This window comes from Blennius ocellaris (genome assembly GCF_963422515.1).
Source record: "Blennius ocellaris genome assembly, chromosome: 22".
NCBI classification, from domain to species: Eukaryota; Metazoa; Chordata; class Actinopteri; order Blenniiformes; family Blenniidae; genus Blennius; species Blennius ocellaris.
This window is the reverse complement of record NC_137671.1, coordinates 5649946-5667387: the sequence shown is the minus strand read 5'-3', so window position 1 is coordinate 5667387 and position 17442 is coordinate 5649946. Positions and strand designations below refer to the sequence as shown.

The 17442-nt window shown below is 43.4% G+C and overlaps 1 protein-coding gene across 1 annotated transcript in view; it reads left to right on the top strand.

Annotated features, from left to right (window-relative positions):
• The window catches only part of syn3 (synapsin III), a gene marked incomplete at both ends in the record, with an annotated part of 82218 nt that extends 67941 nt beyond the window's left edge, over positions 1 to 14277 (top strand). The window contains 8 exons of the mRNA XM_080518165.1: positions 906 to 968; positions 4902 to 5044; positions 6293 to 6367; positions 6454 to 6556; positions 12508 to 12639; positions 13319 to 13337; positions 13566 to 13722; positions 14154 to 14277. Of these exons, the coding sequence (XP_080374291.1) occupies positions 906 to 968; positions 4902 to 5044; positions 6293 to 6367; positions 6454 to 6556; positions 12508 to 12639; positions 13319 to 13337; positions 13566 to 13722; positions 14154 to 14277 (816 nt within the window). The remainder of the gene's footprint in view (positions 1 to 905; positions 969 to 4901; positions 5045 to 6292; positions 6368 to 6453; positions 6557 to 12507; positions 12640 to 13318; positions 13338 to 13565; positions 13723 to 14153) is intronic.
• Between the last annotated feature and the right edge of the window lie 3165 nt (positions 14278 to 17442).

Genomic DNA, 17442 nt, shown 5'->3' with positions numbered 1-17442 from the left:
TTATCCTTTTTTTTTTTTTTTACATTTCATCACAGATATTTGGTAAGCAGCTGGAAGAAATGTCAATGTCGTCTTTTGTAATGACAAACGTGCCCTGATAAACCTCCGGCCCTTTTAAAACACACAGGAAGCCTCCAGTGTGAGCTGATAGAGCTGCTTCCCTCGGGGGGAGGGGGGGTTTAACGTTTGACTTAAATTTAGCAGAAAGCCCAGAGCCGTAAAGGTTTTCATTATGTCACCAGTGTTTACAGCTTGTGTTTGGTGTCGCTCCATCTTATGTAATACACAAGGGCAGGATACACCCTGGACAGGTCGGCTGTCCTTCAGCGTAAACAGAGACCGAAAACCAAACACACTTGATTCTGTGGTTTAATTTAAAGCCACCAGTTGCACCTAAATCCATGGGTTGTTTTTTTTGGTCACTCTGACCACCGTTGTCGTGTAAACAGAAAACTGTTTATTTGACTGTTTACATCTGGAAACGCACTCAGGGAGAACATACTTGGACCACTTGGATAATTTAAAGCTGAAAACTGTGGAAATGAAGCAAGTCCACGTCTTTTGGCCGTAACATTTGATACACTTTACCAGTACCAGGTTGAATCACCTTCCAAGGAACTCATTGCTCTATTCAGGAGATAGTTTTGAGTTTGAATCATCATGTGTCATGTTACTGTGGAAGTCCATGAGGAATTGTAGCCTCAGGTTGTAAAAGGTGCATTTGAGTTGTTCCCTGCTTACCGCCACTCATGCTAAAGCTTCACTCGTCACCAACGAGACGTTTAAACCATTGAGTCGAAGTAGATTTACCGAGCGGGTCTTTTTTTGTTGTGGCTCAACAGTCGAATCTCTTTTTGTTGCATCATATTACCTTTTTAATGGTTTGATTTTGTCTCTGTCCGCAGGTGAACACGCCTTCCTACCCGGTGGTGGTCAAAATGGGACACGCTCACGCTGGCATGGGAAAGGTGAGATACCCAAAACATACAAACATGGACATAGTGATCCATTTCATCCCTACAAGGACTGTTCATTTTAAATGATCTGATCCATATTTCACCTCCCAACTCAAGAGAAACCACAAGTGAAGATAGGAGTTTTGACAGAACACAGTGTATCAGGACTTCAGTCCCTCCTGTACAGGCTGAGATCACAGCCTCGCTCATAATTGTGTCTCGAATCCGCTCATGCGATTCAAACATGACGTTATCTCAACGGCTCTGTCTGATCTCGGCTTCTGACGAGCGGCAGGAAACCAAAACCTCTTCAGTTGTCGTTTGCACAGACGGGTGTCATCGCTACTTGGAGAAATATCAGTCGGTGATTTAAAAAAAGAAAAAGAAAAAGCAGATCTGTGATCAGCTGCAGTCTTTGGGTTTACTCTGCGTGTGCATATCTGATTGGAGCAGAGGCTGGATAAAATCCCCTCCACCGGCATCTCGCTGAGGATGTTTTCTTTCACAACAGTCTGCGTGACGAGTTCAAAGCATCTCTCAGTGACTTGTAGTCTAACTTACGCCTCTGCTGTTACATAATGCGCGACTGGACCACAATGTGAATCACTGTATTTCATGTATTTATTCAAAGACGTAGATGTAGACATCAGATAAAGCCGAGGCGAAAGTTCACACAGTCTTCATCTTCTTCTTTTTTTAAATATTTCTCAGGCTGTGTGTACGTCTTTCGCCCTCGTCTGTCTGGATGGGTTTGGTTTCCTGTCCGGGAGCCAGACATGCTATAGAGTTTCCCATAAGGCTCAAGGGGAACTTGGAAAAGCCCATGTAGGGTAGGACCTTGTTTAACCCTCAACAGAGCTTTGAGATCGAACACAAATTGTGGATTTTAAGGTCAGCGCTGAATGCTTTAACTGTCCAAAAGTAAAGTGTAAACTATACCTGGATATAAATCGGTTTCCGGTTCTGATACACAGTGATAGCATAGCAGTCCAATGTTTATACTGGTCCTGGTAGTGGCTGACTGCTACCAAATAACCGCTCAATTCAACAGAGTTTCTGATATTGGCCTCCCGTGTTAATGACAATCAAATTCTCACATTTTGGGGTGCGCCCCCTTGTGGGGGATTCTAGTTTGACCAAAGAGCTCAAGCAATAAAACTCAAACTTCAGATCTTCAGGCACCAATATTCATGTTTTAAAAAGGAAAATCCATACTAAATATCTGAGGTTCTTTGGTCCATTAGTCAAATATGAATCTCGTTATTGAGCCTGTACTTCTTTGGCTTGACTCTAGTGAGAACAAGTACAATGAACTCTTGAAAATCCCTTTGTTTTCTGCTCGAATTAGTCATAAAAGGCTTCAAACTCTGAATCGAATCTTCAAAACTGCTGATCAGCAGCTCCTTTGTGACAAACCAGAAAGTTCCAAAGTTTTTGACTCAGATGAGCTCCTTTTACCTTCATTAGCAGAAGGTTCATTTGTTATTCCGACAGCACCGTGAACGTTTAATGGTTTTGTGTAATCAATATGTAAAATAGGAGAATGTTTTTATGTCGGATTAACTTGCATGCAAATTGTGTATGTTAACGCCTGTGGCTGAGATTCAGAATCAGCTCGCGTCCAATTTTATTGAGAAAAACTCATTTGCTTTTGTTCCACTTGCCTGTTCGGCTTATTTGAAGGAACTCATTTAGCTTCATTTGTGGGTTTTGACGAGCAAATACGCTGTCGCTCCCCGTCAAAGTGACAGCGCCGTTAACGTCACCACATTAACCATCAAAGTCGCCCATCCTTCTTTTGAAAATTTAAAGTGTCGCTTTTATTGTTTCTCTCAGATTTTCCCTCGTTGTTTCCCTTGTCGCTGGTGATCGCGCTCGTTTTCACGGGGTTGCATCACTTTTAAAAGCTCCTCGGGGTTTCTCTGTTCCACCCAAACCACTTGTCGTTCTTTTTCTGCTGTAGTTAAGGGTGTGAGTCTTTTGTGTGAAAGTGCACAAAACATTTAAACCCTTGTAAACACACTGTTAAACTGGTTTTCCCGAGACCTCACAAACGGTCACGTGTCGAAGCATCTCGTGTGTTTCCATCCCATCTTTGGATGGAAACCACCTCTGAAGCTTTTTTTTTTTTTTTTTTTAAACACAAAAAAACTCACTCCAATATGTTGTTTACTTAATCCTCCAAAATAAAAAAGGGCAGCAACAAACACAACCCTTCCAATGGTGTAGGAAACTGAGATCATGTTTTAAAATGATCCAAACAGGAAGTCGTCCATAAATAACCAACAACAAAAGTTTATCTTTGGTTTCGCTTCGGGCTGCGTTCGGTTATTTTCACAAAGGCTCAATAGAATTTCGGCACAGTTTACGCGACAACGTTCCAAGTTACAACGCCTTGTTCTTTTCGGAACGCTTTAGCGTTACCACGGCAACTACAGAACTCTAAAAATTATGTAGTGGGCATGCCAGGCCATGGGGTGGCACTGTAGGTTGTGTTTGTATTGCACACACATGCAAGCGGAGGGAAATACACTGTAAATGTGAACGCAATGGAGACGAGCCGACATTCGTATGGACAGACGACGATGTGGACGCTATTAGCGATGAATCTCCACTATAAAACTAGAATACGGACTGGGGGTCATGCCGCGACAGCGGGTGCTGCGTATAAGAACTATTTATTTATTTATTTTCCTTGTCGTGTAAACAAAGCTTTCATCCATAAAACCTGTGATTCTCAACTGGTGGCTCGTGAATCAATTGAAATCGATACGATTTTTTATGATTCCGATTCCATTTTTTTGATTCTACTTAATGATTTAGTTCTTTATCGATTCTGATTTGGAAATGAAACCTGCAGTAATAACGCAGAGGACACTATAACATTGTCGCTGCTGCTCGGTTGAGATTTACTCCGGAGCAGATTGAAAACGCCAAATTCATTCAAAGCTACCGCTGCTGCGTCGGCAAATGTTTCTGGATATTGGTCATATTTCCTGCCTTTGATGAAATATCCACTTTGCAAGTATTTGCACATTGCCCTGGTGTCATAGTCTCTCATGAATTGGAACCAAACTTTCAAGCATTATGTACCCGCACCGTCCCGGGGTTAGAGTAAATACTAAGAGCAAATTTCACTGTACACTTGCTGAATATGTGACGAGTAAAGGTTGTTTCTTTTAAAATGAAAGAACCCTCTCAGTTGAAACTCTTTTCCCCTAGAAATTGGCTTGTTTCATTTTAAAATCCCCGTCGTCCACTAAAAACAAAGTGGAGACCTACAATTCCAGAGGAAGAACACAGAAGCTCCTGTTTTTCCCTTTCTGGTTTGTCTTTACTTGTGATGGCACACCGATTAGTTGGTGGAAGGCCTGGACTTCATCATTTTGTTTTTTTTGTCATTAAAGACTTTAAAACCTACTGATTATTCGGATTGTCTGTTTTCCCGGGACCTGGCGGGACACGCCTCACAAATCACCGACAGATTCACTAAATGTCTTTATTGATCAAACAAAAATAAACATCAGAGTTAAGTTTTATAACTTCAAGGTGATTCCTGAGAAATGAATCTGGTCTGTCTCCCATCAAACTCCCACTGACAGGCAAATATTTGTTACCCTGCTATGTGAGAGCGTCACCTAATTGCTCCCTAATTATCGAAAGTTTATAGAGGAAGATACCTTTAATGCAACGGACATGTTTCGTCAATGAGTGTGTGTGTGTGTCAACAGTGGAATAACATGACGGGGGGGGGGGGGGGGCGCCGGAGTTCAAAGCCACCGCTCACGGTGTTTCCATCCAGGGACCCTTAAATTATCCCGCCTGTATACAAGTGTGAGATTCCTGTGGGGACTCTGAAGCAGCCGCCGCCATCTTTGATGGCGTCCTCTGTAATTAGCCGCTCGCTAACGAGCTATGCCACCCCCCCCCCCCCTCTCCCTACAGATTAAAGTGGAGAACCAGCAGGACTTCCAGGACATCACCAGCGTGGTGGCGCTGGCGGGGACGTACGCCACCACCGAGCCCTTCGTCCAGTCCAAGTACGACATCCGCATCCAGAAGATCGGCAACAACTACAAGGCCTACATGTGAGAGTTCACAGCAGTTCTGTCGTCACTCGTGAAAGTCTATTTTGTTTTTTTCCCAGCTGACGGATGGAAACAACGTTGACCCGTCACATGACCACGGCTCAAAGATTTGATGATCTTGATGTTTTCATACAAAAATGGTGGATCAATTGTGGCCTTCATGTGAAAAATGCATCTTTTTTTTTTTTTGAAAAGTTTTGCGTTTACCTGGCAACTACGTCCATTTTCATATAAAAGGCAGAAATGCTCAAAACGACTGATAAAGTCAGGGAATTGGACCCTTCAGCAAGAAATCAGAATTTGGAGTAGAGCAACGGTTGATATAGGACAAAAATATAGACATATCTTTGTCTAAAATCCAGTTTTTTACCTCTATCAGGTCATTTTTATGTTTTACGATTTAATTCTCTACTAGTTCTAGTGAAAATCAGAGCCCTGAAACATATTTTCTGTATCTGCACATTTTTTTTCCCCCTTTGGGAATATCTTATATTATTCCTATTTGACTCGCACTCAAAGTTGTTATGATTTTGGCAACCAAACGTGAAAAATGTATGCTTCGAAAAACTCATAAATTAGCCTTCAGTGAGCTTTCTGGGTCGACTCCCTGTTGTTACACAATATCTCCCACAAGCTTGGTCAGATTCACACACAAATCTCAGTCTTTGATGACCAAAATGACCTTTCACATGCAACATCACATAGAAACAAGGTAATCGCAACAGCTGTTTTTTGTTTTTTTTTAGTCAAGCGTTTCGAGAAGGTATCAACACAGACACTTGGGAGATGGCCTGTGCCTCTGTTGATAATTTGAAACCGTATTAAAGGCCCACTCTAATCACACTTGAATACAGCATGTACAGTATTTGCACTCTGTATTCTTCAACATCTGTGTTTTGATGGTCGCATTCCTCCAGCAAGACTCCATCTGGAATGCGCCGGCGCTCTTTAATCCACCCGAGCTCACGGCAACAGCGAAGCGTGATTTAGCGTCCTCTTAATGTTTACGACTCTTTGTTTTAAACGAATGTGAGGCGGGGCGCATCCACGCCTTTATCTCATCCCCATCTCCTCCCCCGGCCTCACCACTGGACTGTTTTAAATCCCCCCCCTGACACAAACGGGATGGGTGAAAGTCCTGATGAATGCACAATATCTTGTTTTTTTGTTTCAGCTACACAAATAGTGAGTGACCACCTCGAAACGCAGGTTGATTAATTTCCTATTCACTTCCCCCCTCATCTTCAGGAGAACATCAATTTCTGGGAACTGGAAGGCGAACACCGGCTCGGCCATGTTGGAACAGATCGCCATGACCGACAGGTGAAGCCTCTCTTTATTCCACGCGGTGGAGTCGTGGGGGTTTGTCAATGATTGCCTCGTCAGTAAAAGTCGTCCCTCCGTTGCAGATACCGGATGTGGGTGGACTCCTGTGCCGAGATGTTTGGTGGCCTGGACGTCTGCGCCGTGAAGGCCGTGCACGGAAAAGATGGCAACGACTACATCATCGAGGTCTGTGTGTTTTCAGGACGACCCCCCCCCCTCAGCTTCAGTCTCGATGTTGATTAAGTTGTCTTTGCTGTGAAGCAGTTCACTGCCGTAGCACTAGGGGGCGTATGGCGATCTGTCATGAAACCTGTTGGTAGTGTTTACTTTCTGGGCGGTGTTTGTTGTTTGTGCTTGAATTTAACAGCAATTGTCCAATAAAGTGCACCGCCTTTTCGCGCCCTTTTGCACATGGAGTATAAATAAGGATTTACGCTGCAGCTGAAAGTGATGTGAGGAAAATATGCAAAATGACACGTGCAGTGAATTTTGCACTTTTGCACCCTGGAAGTGGAGCAATAACTGTCACTTCTAATGTTTGTTTGTGGTCACCAGCAGCTCCGCAGTCACATGTGGCGAATATAAGGCGTAAATAAACACTTTTTGACTTTCTTTTCTCCGTGAGCAAAACACAAATACATCCAAATTCATAAATGTCTCGGAGGAAAATACGAAATGTGGATTGACCCGCTGGCTTTCGCTGCAGACGATGATGGTTTAACCTTTAATATGTGGAGAAAAACCACCAAAAGGTTATGCTTGAGATTCTAAAACAAAAACAACAAAAAAGACAAATTGTCAAAAAAAACAGCTTTAAAAGGTTAAACAGCCACAATTCATCCAAAAGCAGCTAAAAAGGTAAAACAGTTATTTTTTTTAAATGGTTGAAAATGGGTCCAAAAAAAATAAGACTACAAAGGGTCAAACTGCTAAAATCTTCATTATTCCAAACGGGAGAAATTGTGGAAAAACATAATATAAATGCAACCCAGTAGACTGTTATTTTCCCCGATATGGCAAAGCTATAAATACGATTTTAAGACCTTTGATTTCCTCCTTTTCAAAGGTTAAACCTGTTTTGCTTCTCCGGACAAATTGTGTTTGATGGAAAGAATTGAAACGTCTCTTGTGCTGGTAAAGGTTGCAGAGCCGGGCCCGAGTTCTGGACGTTTTGTCGGATAGAACAGTCACGATCGTGGCGAAAGTCCCCCGGCTTGACGGCATCAGAAGGCCTTGGGGGAGGGGAGGGGGGGTCCCACTGCAAGTTGGCGCCTGCAGAGATGAGCCGCATCGCGTCGAGCATTACGATCCGTCACAACGTTGCTCGCGACCCAAAGAAACCCTCCTCTTCTAGTTCCCGACCACGTTTGTTCCCACATTTCCAGCCCGTTCTAATCACACTTTGTGTCCTAAATGGACTAAAATGTGAAAAACCGCAGGGCAGCTGCAATAATACCGGATGTTGGACCGTCTACACACGATTCTGCTCCATTCTTCGGCTTCCTGGAAGCCGCAGAGCGCTGGCGGCAGGAAAAATCAAATAATTGACGACAGAGCAAAACCATTAATCACAATCAGGAATGGATCAAATATTAGAATTTACAAAAGCGTGCCCGCGTCTCAGGTCTTAGGCCAAAACCCTGCTCCTATCGAATCTGGTCGCCTTATCTCTTCTTTTAAGTATCGTCTTTTCTTCTCTTCAGGCAATTTCGGCTGTTTGCAACTTCATTTTCAAAAGGAAAGTGATCCTCCACTGCCTGACGAGAAGAAAAGACGATACTTGACTTCCTTCCAAAGGTCGTTAAAGATGGCAGAACGCTGTAGATCAGAAGTGTCAAACTCATTTTACTTCACAATTACATCTCAAATGAGCCAGTAAATGGTGTTGTTCTAATCTTCATTTGAATTATATCTATGCTATCGCTACACTATCACCATGATTCACAGTTCCTGCGGCCAATCGGCGCCGGGCAAAATCTCGTTTTTCCAAATAAATTTTAAGAATTGGTTTAAAAACCATTTGAGGGAGACTGGATGCATCCCAATACCTGGTTTACTTTTAATGAACTATTCTTTCAAAACAGGTGAAATACAGTAACATGCCTCAATTCACCATACAGATCACTGTGGATTTTTATTACACGAGTTATATCCTCAAAGGCACAACATAAAAACTAGTATTATAAGAATAACTTGTCAAATTCTAGAAATGATCCTCAATCTCAACACATTTCTATGTGTGTGTAGTAATCCTCATCACCTGAGCTGGTTCACCGCGGAATACAGACTAAAGTTCCAGTTCTATATTTGAGTCTTGAAGGTGAAAAAAGAAAAAAAAGATTCATATTATGATGGAAAACCTTTGGCTCTGTGGTATTTCCCCAAAGTAAAGCAGCAATTCCAACACCTGCAGAAGCTGCTAATCGAGCGGTTTCAGGCAAGACGCCTCGGTGTCGGGATCATTTTCACTTCTCCAGCTTTATAAACGCTCAAAGCTCCCGTCGGCCTGGTCCTTTGCTTTAAGGACAGAAACGGTTCAGACGAACCGTGGAGGGGCAGATTTGTTGTTTCGTCCGTAATCAGCAGAGTTTGCGCACACCAGCTTCCTCCGCGTTCAAATCGGAGGAAACAGGCCGGGACGTCTGACGTGTCCATATTTAGGCGTGACATCACTCCTCTCTATCTATAACGCTGGGTGAGGTCAGCACTGGGAGAAAGTGAGTCTCTGTTTTTAAACTCCAGGAAATCTCCCCCAGCTCCCCCGGGGGGGAGGCGGACTGTTTGTGAGGCGGTGGAGCAGCAGCGCTCCCTCCTCCTCCTCCTCCTCCTCCTCCTCCTCCTCCTCGTCCTCCTCCTAATGGAATTTAATTAAGTGCAACAGCAAAGAGCTGCAGATCTGTGTTGTTGGTTGTTTTTTTTGTTGTTTCTTTTGGTTCCGGACAAAGACAACAGCCCCTGACGTCTCGTCCTAATCAGCAGAAACGAGACACTCGTCGTCACATCCAGACAGGACCACGATGTGGCGTTGCGTAACGCGGCGTCCCACAACGCGACACGGCACATCGCGGCCCGGCGGTGACTGACGCGGCGGCGTCGAACACCCCCGCCTGTTCCAACGCGACGGCGTGCGATCGGCCTTGACAACCTCATGATGATAATTGATTAACACCGACTGGATGTGACGTCACGGTAGTTAAACGCGGAAACGCGACAACAAGCGTCTTCTCCCAACACGCACGAGCGACCTTTCTGATTCACTTCCACAGAATCAACCCAGATCCAGTAGATCCAGATCCTTTATGACCTCCAACCAAATCAAATTCAACTGGAGCCGTAAACCTTTATCCTTTAACATGACATGAACACAACCTTGTAAAGTTTCAGATCTTATGTTGGATATATGAATTTCCAATTGAAGTTCAGGAAGGGAAAAGTTATTATATTTTCAGCTTTTTTTCTACCTGATTTTAGCAGTTTCACCTTTTTTTTTTTTTTACATTTAACTGTTTTAACCTTTAGGGCTCTTTTTAAAAGTTTTACTACCCCTCTATTTTTAAGTTGTATTAAGCTTTTTTTATTTTATAACGTTGAGTCATTTTCTCTCCCCCCCCCCCCCCCATTTCTCATGGTTTTAGTTCTTTTTGCCCCCCACTTGCGCCATTAAGTCGCTTCCTTCTGTGTTGTAAAAAAAAAAAAAAGAATAAAAGCTTATTTAAATGTAAAAGTGAAAAAAATATTCCAATAGAACAATTACCTTGAATGTTGAGATCCTAAAATTAGCAGACAAAACTTATTGGAAGCTATATTTTACCAGTATTTTTCAAACTTGGTGTCAGATCAAGATAATCTTATATGAATTGCACCTCAGTTTAAGTAAACGTGTGCGGAATAAACCGTGTTTCTTCTAAAATACAAAACAAGATCATTTCAGGATTGTCTGCTTTGATGCATTGTGTTAAAAGAAGTCCCTCTATGTTGCTGAAAAATGTTTGAATTTCTGCTTAATAATCTCAAATTGCTTTAAATCGGAATGTTTAAAGGGTTTTAACCATGAGGGCGTTGATGATAACGAGATATTTTAAGAATCGCAGCCTCCCGATGAGTGTTTCTCCTAAAAGTAGCGGCGAGCTCACGGCGGGCCGGGACACAGTGACATTTTGCAGGAAGCAAAACATCGTCTCCCTCGTGAGTTGGCGCAGGAACTTTGCACATATTTGCCACGTGAGAAAACATCCTCCTCAGAATGTCCCGTCCTGCGACCGCGCCGCAAACCCTCCGCCAGCACGTTCCCCACGTTGTAGCTCTGTAAGCGTTCCCATGCGGCGGTGGCACACTGTGCAGACGGGAGGGTTTTTGAAAATACGTGCGAGGACAACACCTCTCGGGCTCCCCCCCCCACCCCCTAAAAAAAACCCAAAAAACTTCTGGATCCTAATAAATCAGCAGGGTGGATCCCGGCTCCGCTCGCCACCGCCGTTTGAAGCGAGGCCCGGCCCCGCCGGTTTGCCAGCACTCCGCTCGGTTCCCCTGTGGGAATGACTCAACTGACCAGAACACCGTGCCGCACCCCTCCTCGCCGCCGAAAACCCTCGCCAAGAAGCTGGGGACAGAAAAAAAAGAAGGGCTTTCAAGAGTGAATCAAACGGCCCGAAAAACAAAAGAACCCAGCAAATAACAAAGTCTTGTTATTGTCTGGGTTTTGAGATGTGAGATAAAAAACAAAAAAAAAAACAAATGGGGGATTTCTTCAAACACTGACGCAATGAAGGAGAAGCTAAATCTCTAAATGTGTGTATTCCCATCTGCTATGTCAGATTTGTCTCCATGAAATGAAGTCCTATTTATGTCATATTGCATAACCGGCTGCAGTTATTATAGTTCCAAAGGATTTTTCAAATGCAACAATTATATAATGACCTTTTTGGCTTTATTACTGTTAGAATTGTCACAAGTCATCTTCTTTGGTAATATATGATATGACAATATTAAATATCCTATTAGATTTCTTTTTAAAATCTTTAAATCTCACCAACAAGCAAAACTGTTCAGAAAAAAATACAGAATTGTCCTATTGGGCATCAATAAGCTTTGTACATATTAAATTCAGTCTCGTCTGATATTCAACTGTCTGTTAAAAAAGGTTGAGTATTTCTATTCATTTCTATCCTGAGATGTCAAAACTGACTGAAGAATGCTGGAAAAGACGGATGAGGCCACTTCCAATCAGGCACAACAACTGCAAATGGAATTGAAGCTTCATAAATGCAACATGAGATGCAGGTTTTATTTAAACTGGAGAGCGCACACACACACACACACACACACACACACACACACACACACACACACACACACACACACAGCTCGGTGCACCACACAGGACGTCTGAGTGGAAACCAGCAGCCACACTTCTCCTCCTCCTCCGCCGCCGTTTGTTTGGTTCTTGGTGAAAGACGACGGTGTGTGTTCGAGTCCCACGTGCTCTGAGGCTCTGTCTCTCACACACACACACACACACACACGTGTGTATACATGTGAGCTCCACTGATGGGAAAAGTTTTTGGGTTTTTTGGGTCATTTCTTTTGTTTTCTCCTCTCCGAAGGTTATTATTTGTGTGGCGGGAGTTTTGTCCAGACGAATTTTGATCTTCCTGGAAAGTCTCATGTCACTTGTTGTCCACGTGAGGGTGGCGCGGAACCACGTTCATCTGACCGCTCAGCCATGTGGCCTCCGGTCAAGAGTCTGCGTTGACGTGCAGCGTGGACCACTTGTTGGATTGTTTGCAGGAAGTGGCGGTACAGATACAGGATGGAGGGGCTCTTTATTTTAATTTTTTTTCCTGATGGGAACAGAGTCCCGCTCTGGACATCCGGCGGTTCACGAGATTTAAAGCCGGCGCCGAGCGGAAGAGCTTATATCCTCTGACCCCGACGCAGACAAATCTCATCGCCGTTCTCAAAGTGACTCGTGGGTTTTTTGGCGCGGAACCAGTGAATCCATTACCCCCCCCCCACCTCTATGCTTCAGAGGCCTTCCTCCGCCATTCCCTCTGCAACATCCCCATCTGGTGGAGGGCGGCCGGCCTCGGCCTCAGCATCAGTCTCAGCCTCAGCAGCTCCTCTGGTGTGTCTCGCAGGTGATGGACAGCTCCATGCCGCTGATCGGGGAGCACGTGGAGGAGGACAGGCAGCTCATCACTGAGCTGGTCCTCAGCAAGATGGCCCAGGTGCTGCTGGGAGTCTGCACGCCTCAGACGTCCTCTGTCAAGGTACGACTCCTGGTTCAGGTCGGCAGTTTAAGACCATCGTTAAAATGGTGTCGACGTCTCTACAAACTCTGCTGAGACACCCAAAGGATCTGAGTTTTAGTTCGCTCATGAAAATGTGGGTTTCAGTTGAATTAGTAGGTTTCATCCGCAATCAATTACCTTTATAATGAAGATTCCGCCTCACAAATGTACAAATTAATAAAGGGAAGTCTCCCAAAAAAAATGTAATTTGAATCCCAATAGATCATCAATAGATTGAAAGTGGGACATTTGACCATTTACTGGGAAATATTTGCTTGTTTTGAGTTTATCAGCGGCACATCTCATAAAAGTTTAGACGGGGCTTGTGAGGTGAAGAGAGTTAATCGAAAACTACATTCTGATATCTGTTCACATTGTTACAACTTGAAACGCAAAAATAATGCTAGTACTATTAATATGAATAATAAAAATATTAATCATAACAATCGTGACAATAATGATGAATAATCAAATATCTAAAACAATAGGAATAATCAAATGATTAAATTACAAAGTTGAAATTTGCTTAAACTTAATAGTGCAAGTATAGTACAATGAAGACTGTCCCATTCTTGTCTGATGAGGATAGAATATTCAATTTCAGTTGTGATATCTAGACGATAAAATAATCTCTTCTTGTCTCTCCCTCTTTAAACAGACCACACAGCCCCGGCGAGGTAAGAATACACTTTATTACTACGAATGTTCCACCTTGAAATGTGTGATCAAGTAAGAATGGACAATTCTAGAGAAGTGTCTTGGTTTTTAAATGTTTTATTTTGGACTAAACTGGAGAGTGAGTGGACACATTTGAAGGAAAATGGGTTAAAAAAAAAAAAAAAAGGTTGTGTGGAGGTTTATTGATCAGACACAACAGATGTGTGATGTCTGCCCGCGTGTCGCAGGGGGTCACCGCTCCGCCTCGGCCTCGCCGTCCCAGTCGGCCCAGGGCTCGCCTCAGAGAGCCCGCTCCGCCACCACCTCCCCCAGCCAGGCCTTCCAGCCCGGGCCCATCCCCGCCTCCTCCGGCCCCGGGGCCCAGAAGCAGTCGCCACAGCTGAAGTAAGTCTGTCGGTTGATTCTCTTTCTGACTGGCGGGAATCCAGCAAGCAGAACAGAAATCTTTCTTTCCAACCCCACAGTGCCACATATGTTAGAAACCTACACGAGGAAAATCAGAAGAAAAAAAAAAACCTTTTAGCCACCAGGTGGCAGTGTTGTAATCCATCCCAGGTCATTTTAACAGTTTCATGCTCCACAATCAGCTGGGCTGAATTACAAAAAAAGGCTATATACTTTTTTTAAATACTATAAAAGTAATGAAGGTTTTACTTTATTTATTCTTTTTATGAATTAAGTTATCAATTCCTTTGTTTTAATGCACCTCGTTCTTCGTCAGGCACCTTGTCTGAATGCCAGGAAAAAAACAAAACAAGACCAAATTGCCATGGCTCCGACCTCCGGCTGAAGTAGCTTTTGTGTTGTTTGCGCAGTAAATCCCAGTCGCTGACCAACACCTTCACGGAGACGTTACGAGGCAGCCTGACCGACGACGAGGCCAAAGCCGAGACCATCCGCTCGCTGCGGCAGTCCTTCGCCAGCCTCTTCTCCGACTAGCGACCGGCCCCGCTCATCAGGTTAAGAAAGAAAAAAAACAACAACAACAACAACAACAGGATAACTGCTGAATCTCTGGCGGAGCCGCCGCTCTTTCCTCCACTTCCTCCACTTGCTGTCGGCTCTCCTTCCTCCTCCATGTCTGTGACTTCCGGCTGTCGAAGGCGATCAGAGTTGTCAGGTTCACGAAAAAGGTCGACGCGTTTACTTTCTTCCAGGTTTTCAAGTGTTGTGGGAACGTCGAATGAACAAACCGAACTCCTTTCAGTTTTCTATGACTTCTGTCCACCCTGACTGTCTTGTCTCGTTTCTTGTCTTCCCGCCCCTGAATCCTTTGTGTTTTATTGAATCCGATCATTATTCGTCAACCGGGAGGTTCCAGTAAATAATCTCACTCTCACTCGTACTGCTTGGTATATAACCGTTTTACTTGTCCGACCGGTGAGTCTATTTCCGCGTACGTTCATTTGATTATCGGTTGACGCAAAGCTTCCAGGCGGTTTTTGCGAGACGTCCATATCGGCAATATCCCGAATCCGACCCCCACCGTGAGAAGTGTCTCGGTTCACCAGCGATCCCTTCAGGCGCCTCAGCCAGCAGCCGCATTTCTCACGCGTCCGTGTGCCGTACGAAGGGACTCGTCCACCTTGACCCCAACGTTACCAAAGTGCTTTCGGGAATAACCCCGGAAATCGAACCCGCCGCTCCTCAGATAACAGTCGCGACTCTAACGAGTAAGGGAAATGCTTGTCTTGGCTTCCAGCCGTCGTCTTCCATCACTGCAGTTCTTTCCCTCTTGTCCTCGGTGGACAGTCTCCGCCAGGCGGAAGGATTTGGACCATCAAGGCAAGCCGAGACGATGTAATATTCTGAGACTTAAACTTCCACTGGGAAGTGTTTTGCTTGTTTAACGTCGTCTTCTTTGACCAGTTACCGATAATTCATGATCGTCTTTTTTTCTTTTTCTTTTTTTTTAAAAGTGTGGTAGCCTATGTCTCTTCCTGTTGTGGACATGCATGTACGTGAATGTTGTGCTGGGAGTCGGGTTGGTTTCCCTCTAAATCAGTCCAAGGCGCGGCGCTTTTCGTCTTAATCATTTCCTACAACAACAACAAAAAAAGAGATGTTTGTGCAAGTTATAGTGAACATTATAGAGAAGGTGCTCTTTGGCTTATTATATGTATAAATAAGCCGTATATAAACAGTGTAGGGTCTTTTTTTTTTCCTGTTTGTTTCCGCCAATGATAGAATGTGTATTTTAGTTAAAAAAAAAAAAAACATGAAGTTCTCCTTTGATTTACTATTAAGTTAATTCAAAGTGGTCTTAGAAGTCCTTAGTATTCAGAAAATCACATCATTTACCAGAAATATTGACCAAACTGTCTCTCGAAAGCCCTTGTAAGCTTTTTTTTTTTTTTTGAAATGCAAATTAACTCTGGGGTGCAAAACATCAGTGCAACCGTTGCATCCAGCTCACAGGAGCAGATTAATTACATAATTTAGCTTCCGATGCGAAGCACAATCACAATCTGATGGTCTTTAAATTGAGCGTGAAAATCACTGAGACTCCAGCTAATTGGATCCGTCCTCATTTGTGTTTCTGCAGGATGATGCAAGTAGAATCTTTGAATATGTGAACAGTGTTGAAGACCTGATGATGATGATAGTGGCCCCGTTTTACGAGTAATCGTATTCAAATGCATGAAGGTGTTTTGTGGTGGTGTGTGTGGGAGAGTGTGTGTCGAATTGTTCGTCTATCGGCGATTGCGCTCCAAAACCAGAACGAGTCCTTTTTGCAATAACTACGTTGGTGTTTTGACGCCCTTTTGTTGGTTTGAACTGTAAAACTCGACACTTTATGAGAAACATATTTTCGGCCCCGTTTACACGACAAAGTTTCAAGTGAAAACGCCTCGTTTTTGTGTTTTCGCTTCAGAACAGCTGCGCGTTTTCACTCCAGAGTTTTGAAAACATTTCCATGGAGACAGAGTCGGACGGTTTTCAAAAAGTTCCACCTTGAACGCTTTCAAAGAGCTGCATTTTCAGCGACTCCGAGCACCGTTGTCGTGGAAACAGGCACCCAAAATGCAACCAAAGTTTTGTGTTTTCACTTTAAAAAGTTGTCGTGTCGACGGTGCGTTAATCAAAGTTTTTTCGTTTTTGTTTTCTTAAGTTATTGGTCAGAATGGAAAAAAACAAACATTATATATGGTATGAATGATCTGCCTGGTTGTCTGTATATGTAGTGGGAGGAGCTATAGAATGGCATTAGGCCCCGCCCACTTAGCTATTCTACACAACCATCAAGCTCTGTGCTTTTTTTTTTTTTATATATATATAAGTGATTATCCAGTTTACAGTGATATTGGTGTCAGATTTCAAACATTCTGAAGAATACGCGTCAGACGGAAGTAATGATACTTCAAATCGAGCTTCGCGGTCATTGCTAGTTAGCTTGTCAAGCTAATGTCGGATTGGAACGGAAACGCTTCTCGTTTCCATTCAAGCTTGAAAGCAATCAAAGACTCTTAAATATGCAAATAACTGAGAAGATATAACATCTGAAGTACCAAGTATCATCAGAATGATCGTTTTATGTGAAGTCGTAAAGAAAATGTGTCTGAATGCTGTGGAGCTTCTTTGTGTCCGTGCCAAGCCAATAATAAAAAAAACAAAACCTGCTTATTTTAAAAAAACAAACAAAAAAAACAATCTTTCTTTTAATTTTGGAAAAGCAATGATTTAACACTGTAATTCAGTTAAACTGAAACAAACCCCACTTAAAAGATTGAAAGGAGAAAATAAAGTCGATTATATTCGCAAGTCTCAACGCAGCCATGAAAATAACATTTTCCTCTGAGGGCTCGTGCCTTTTGCTCTCTTGTAACTTTTTCTTTTTTTAACTGTTACTTTTCTTTCTATTCACGTTCGCCCCCACTGTGATTCTTTGGCTTCCTCCGGTAATAACTCTTGTTTATAGAGGTTTAAAAAAAAAAAAAAATTGAATACAATAAAAGCGCTGCAATTAATGCTCTTGATATAACGCAACGTCTTTCCGTTGAGCGCTTTTGCGAGCGTTTTCTAAGCTGCGGCACTGTGTCGGAGTGGACCAACTTAGCATTTCAATGCCGGGACCCAAGTTTGAAGGGTTCAGTCGCATCGCTT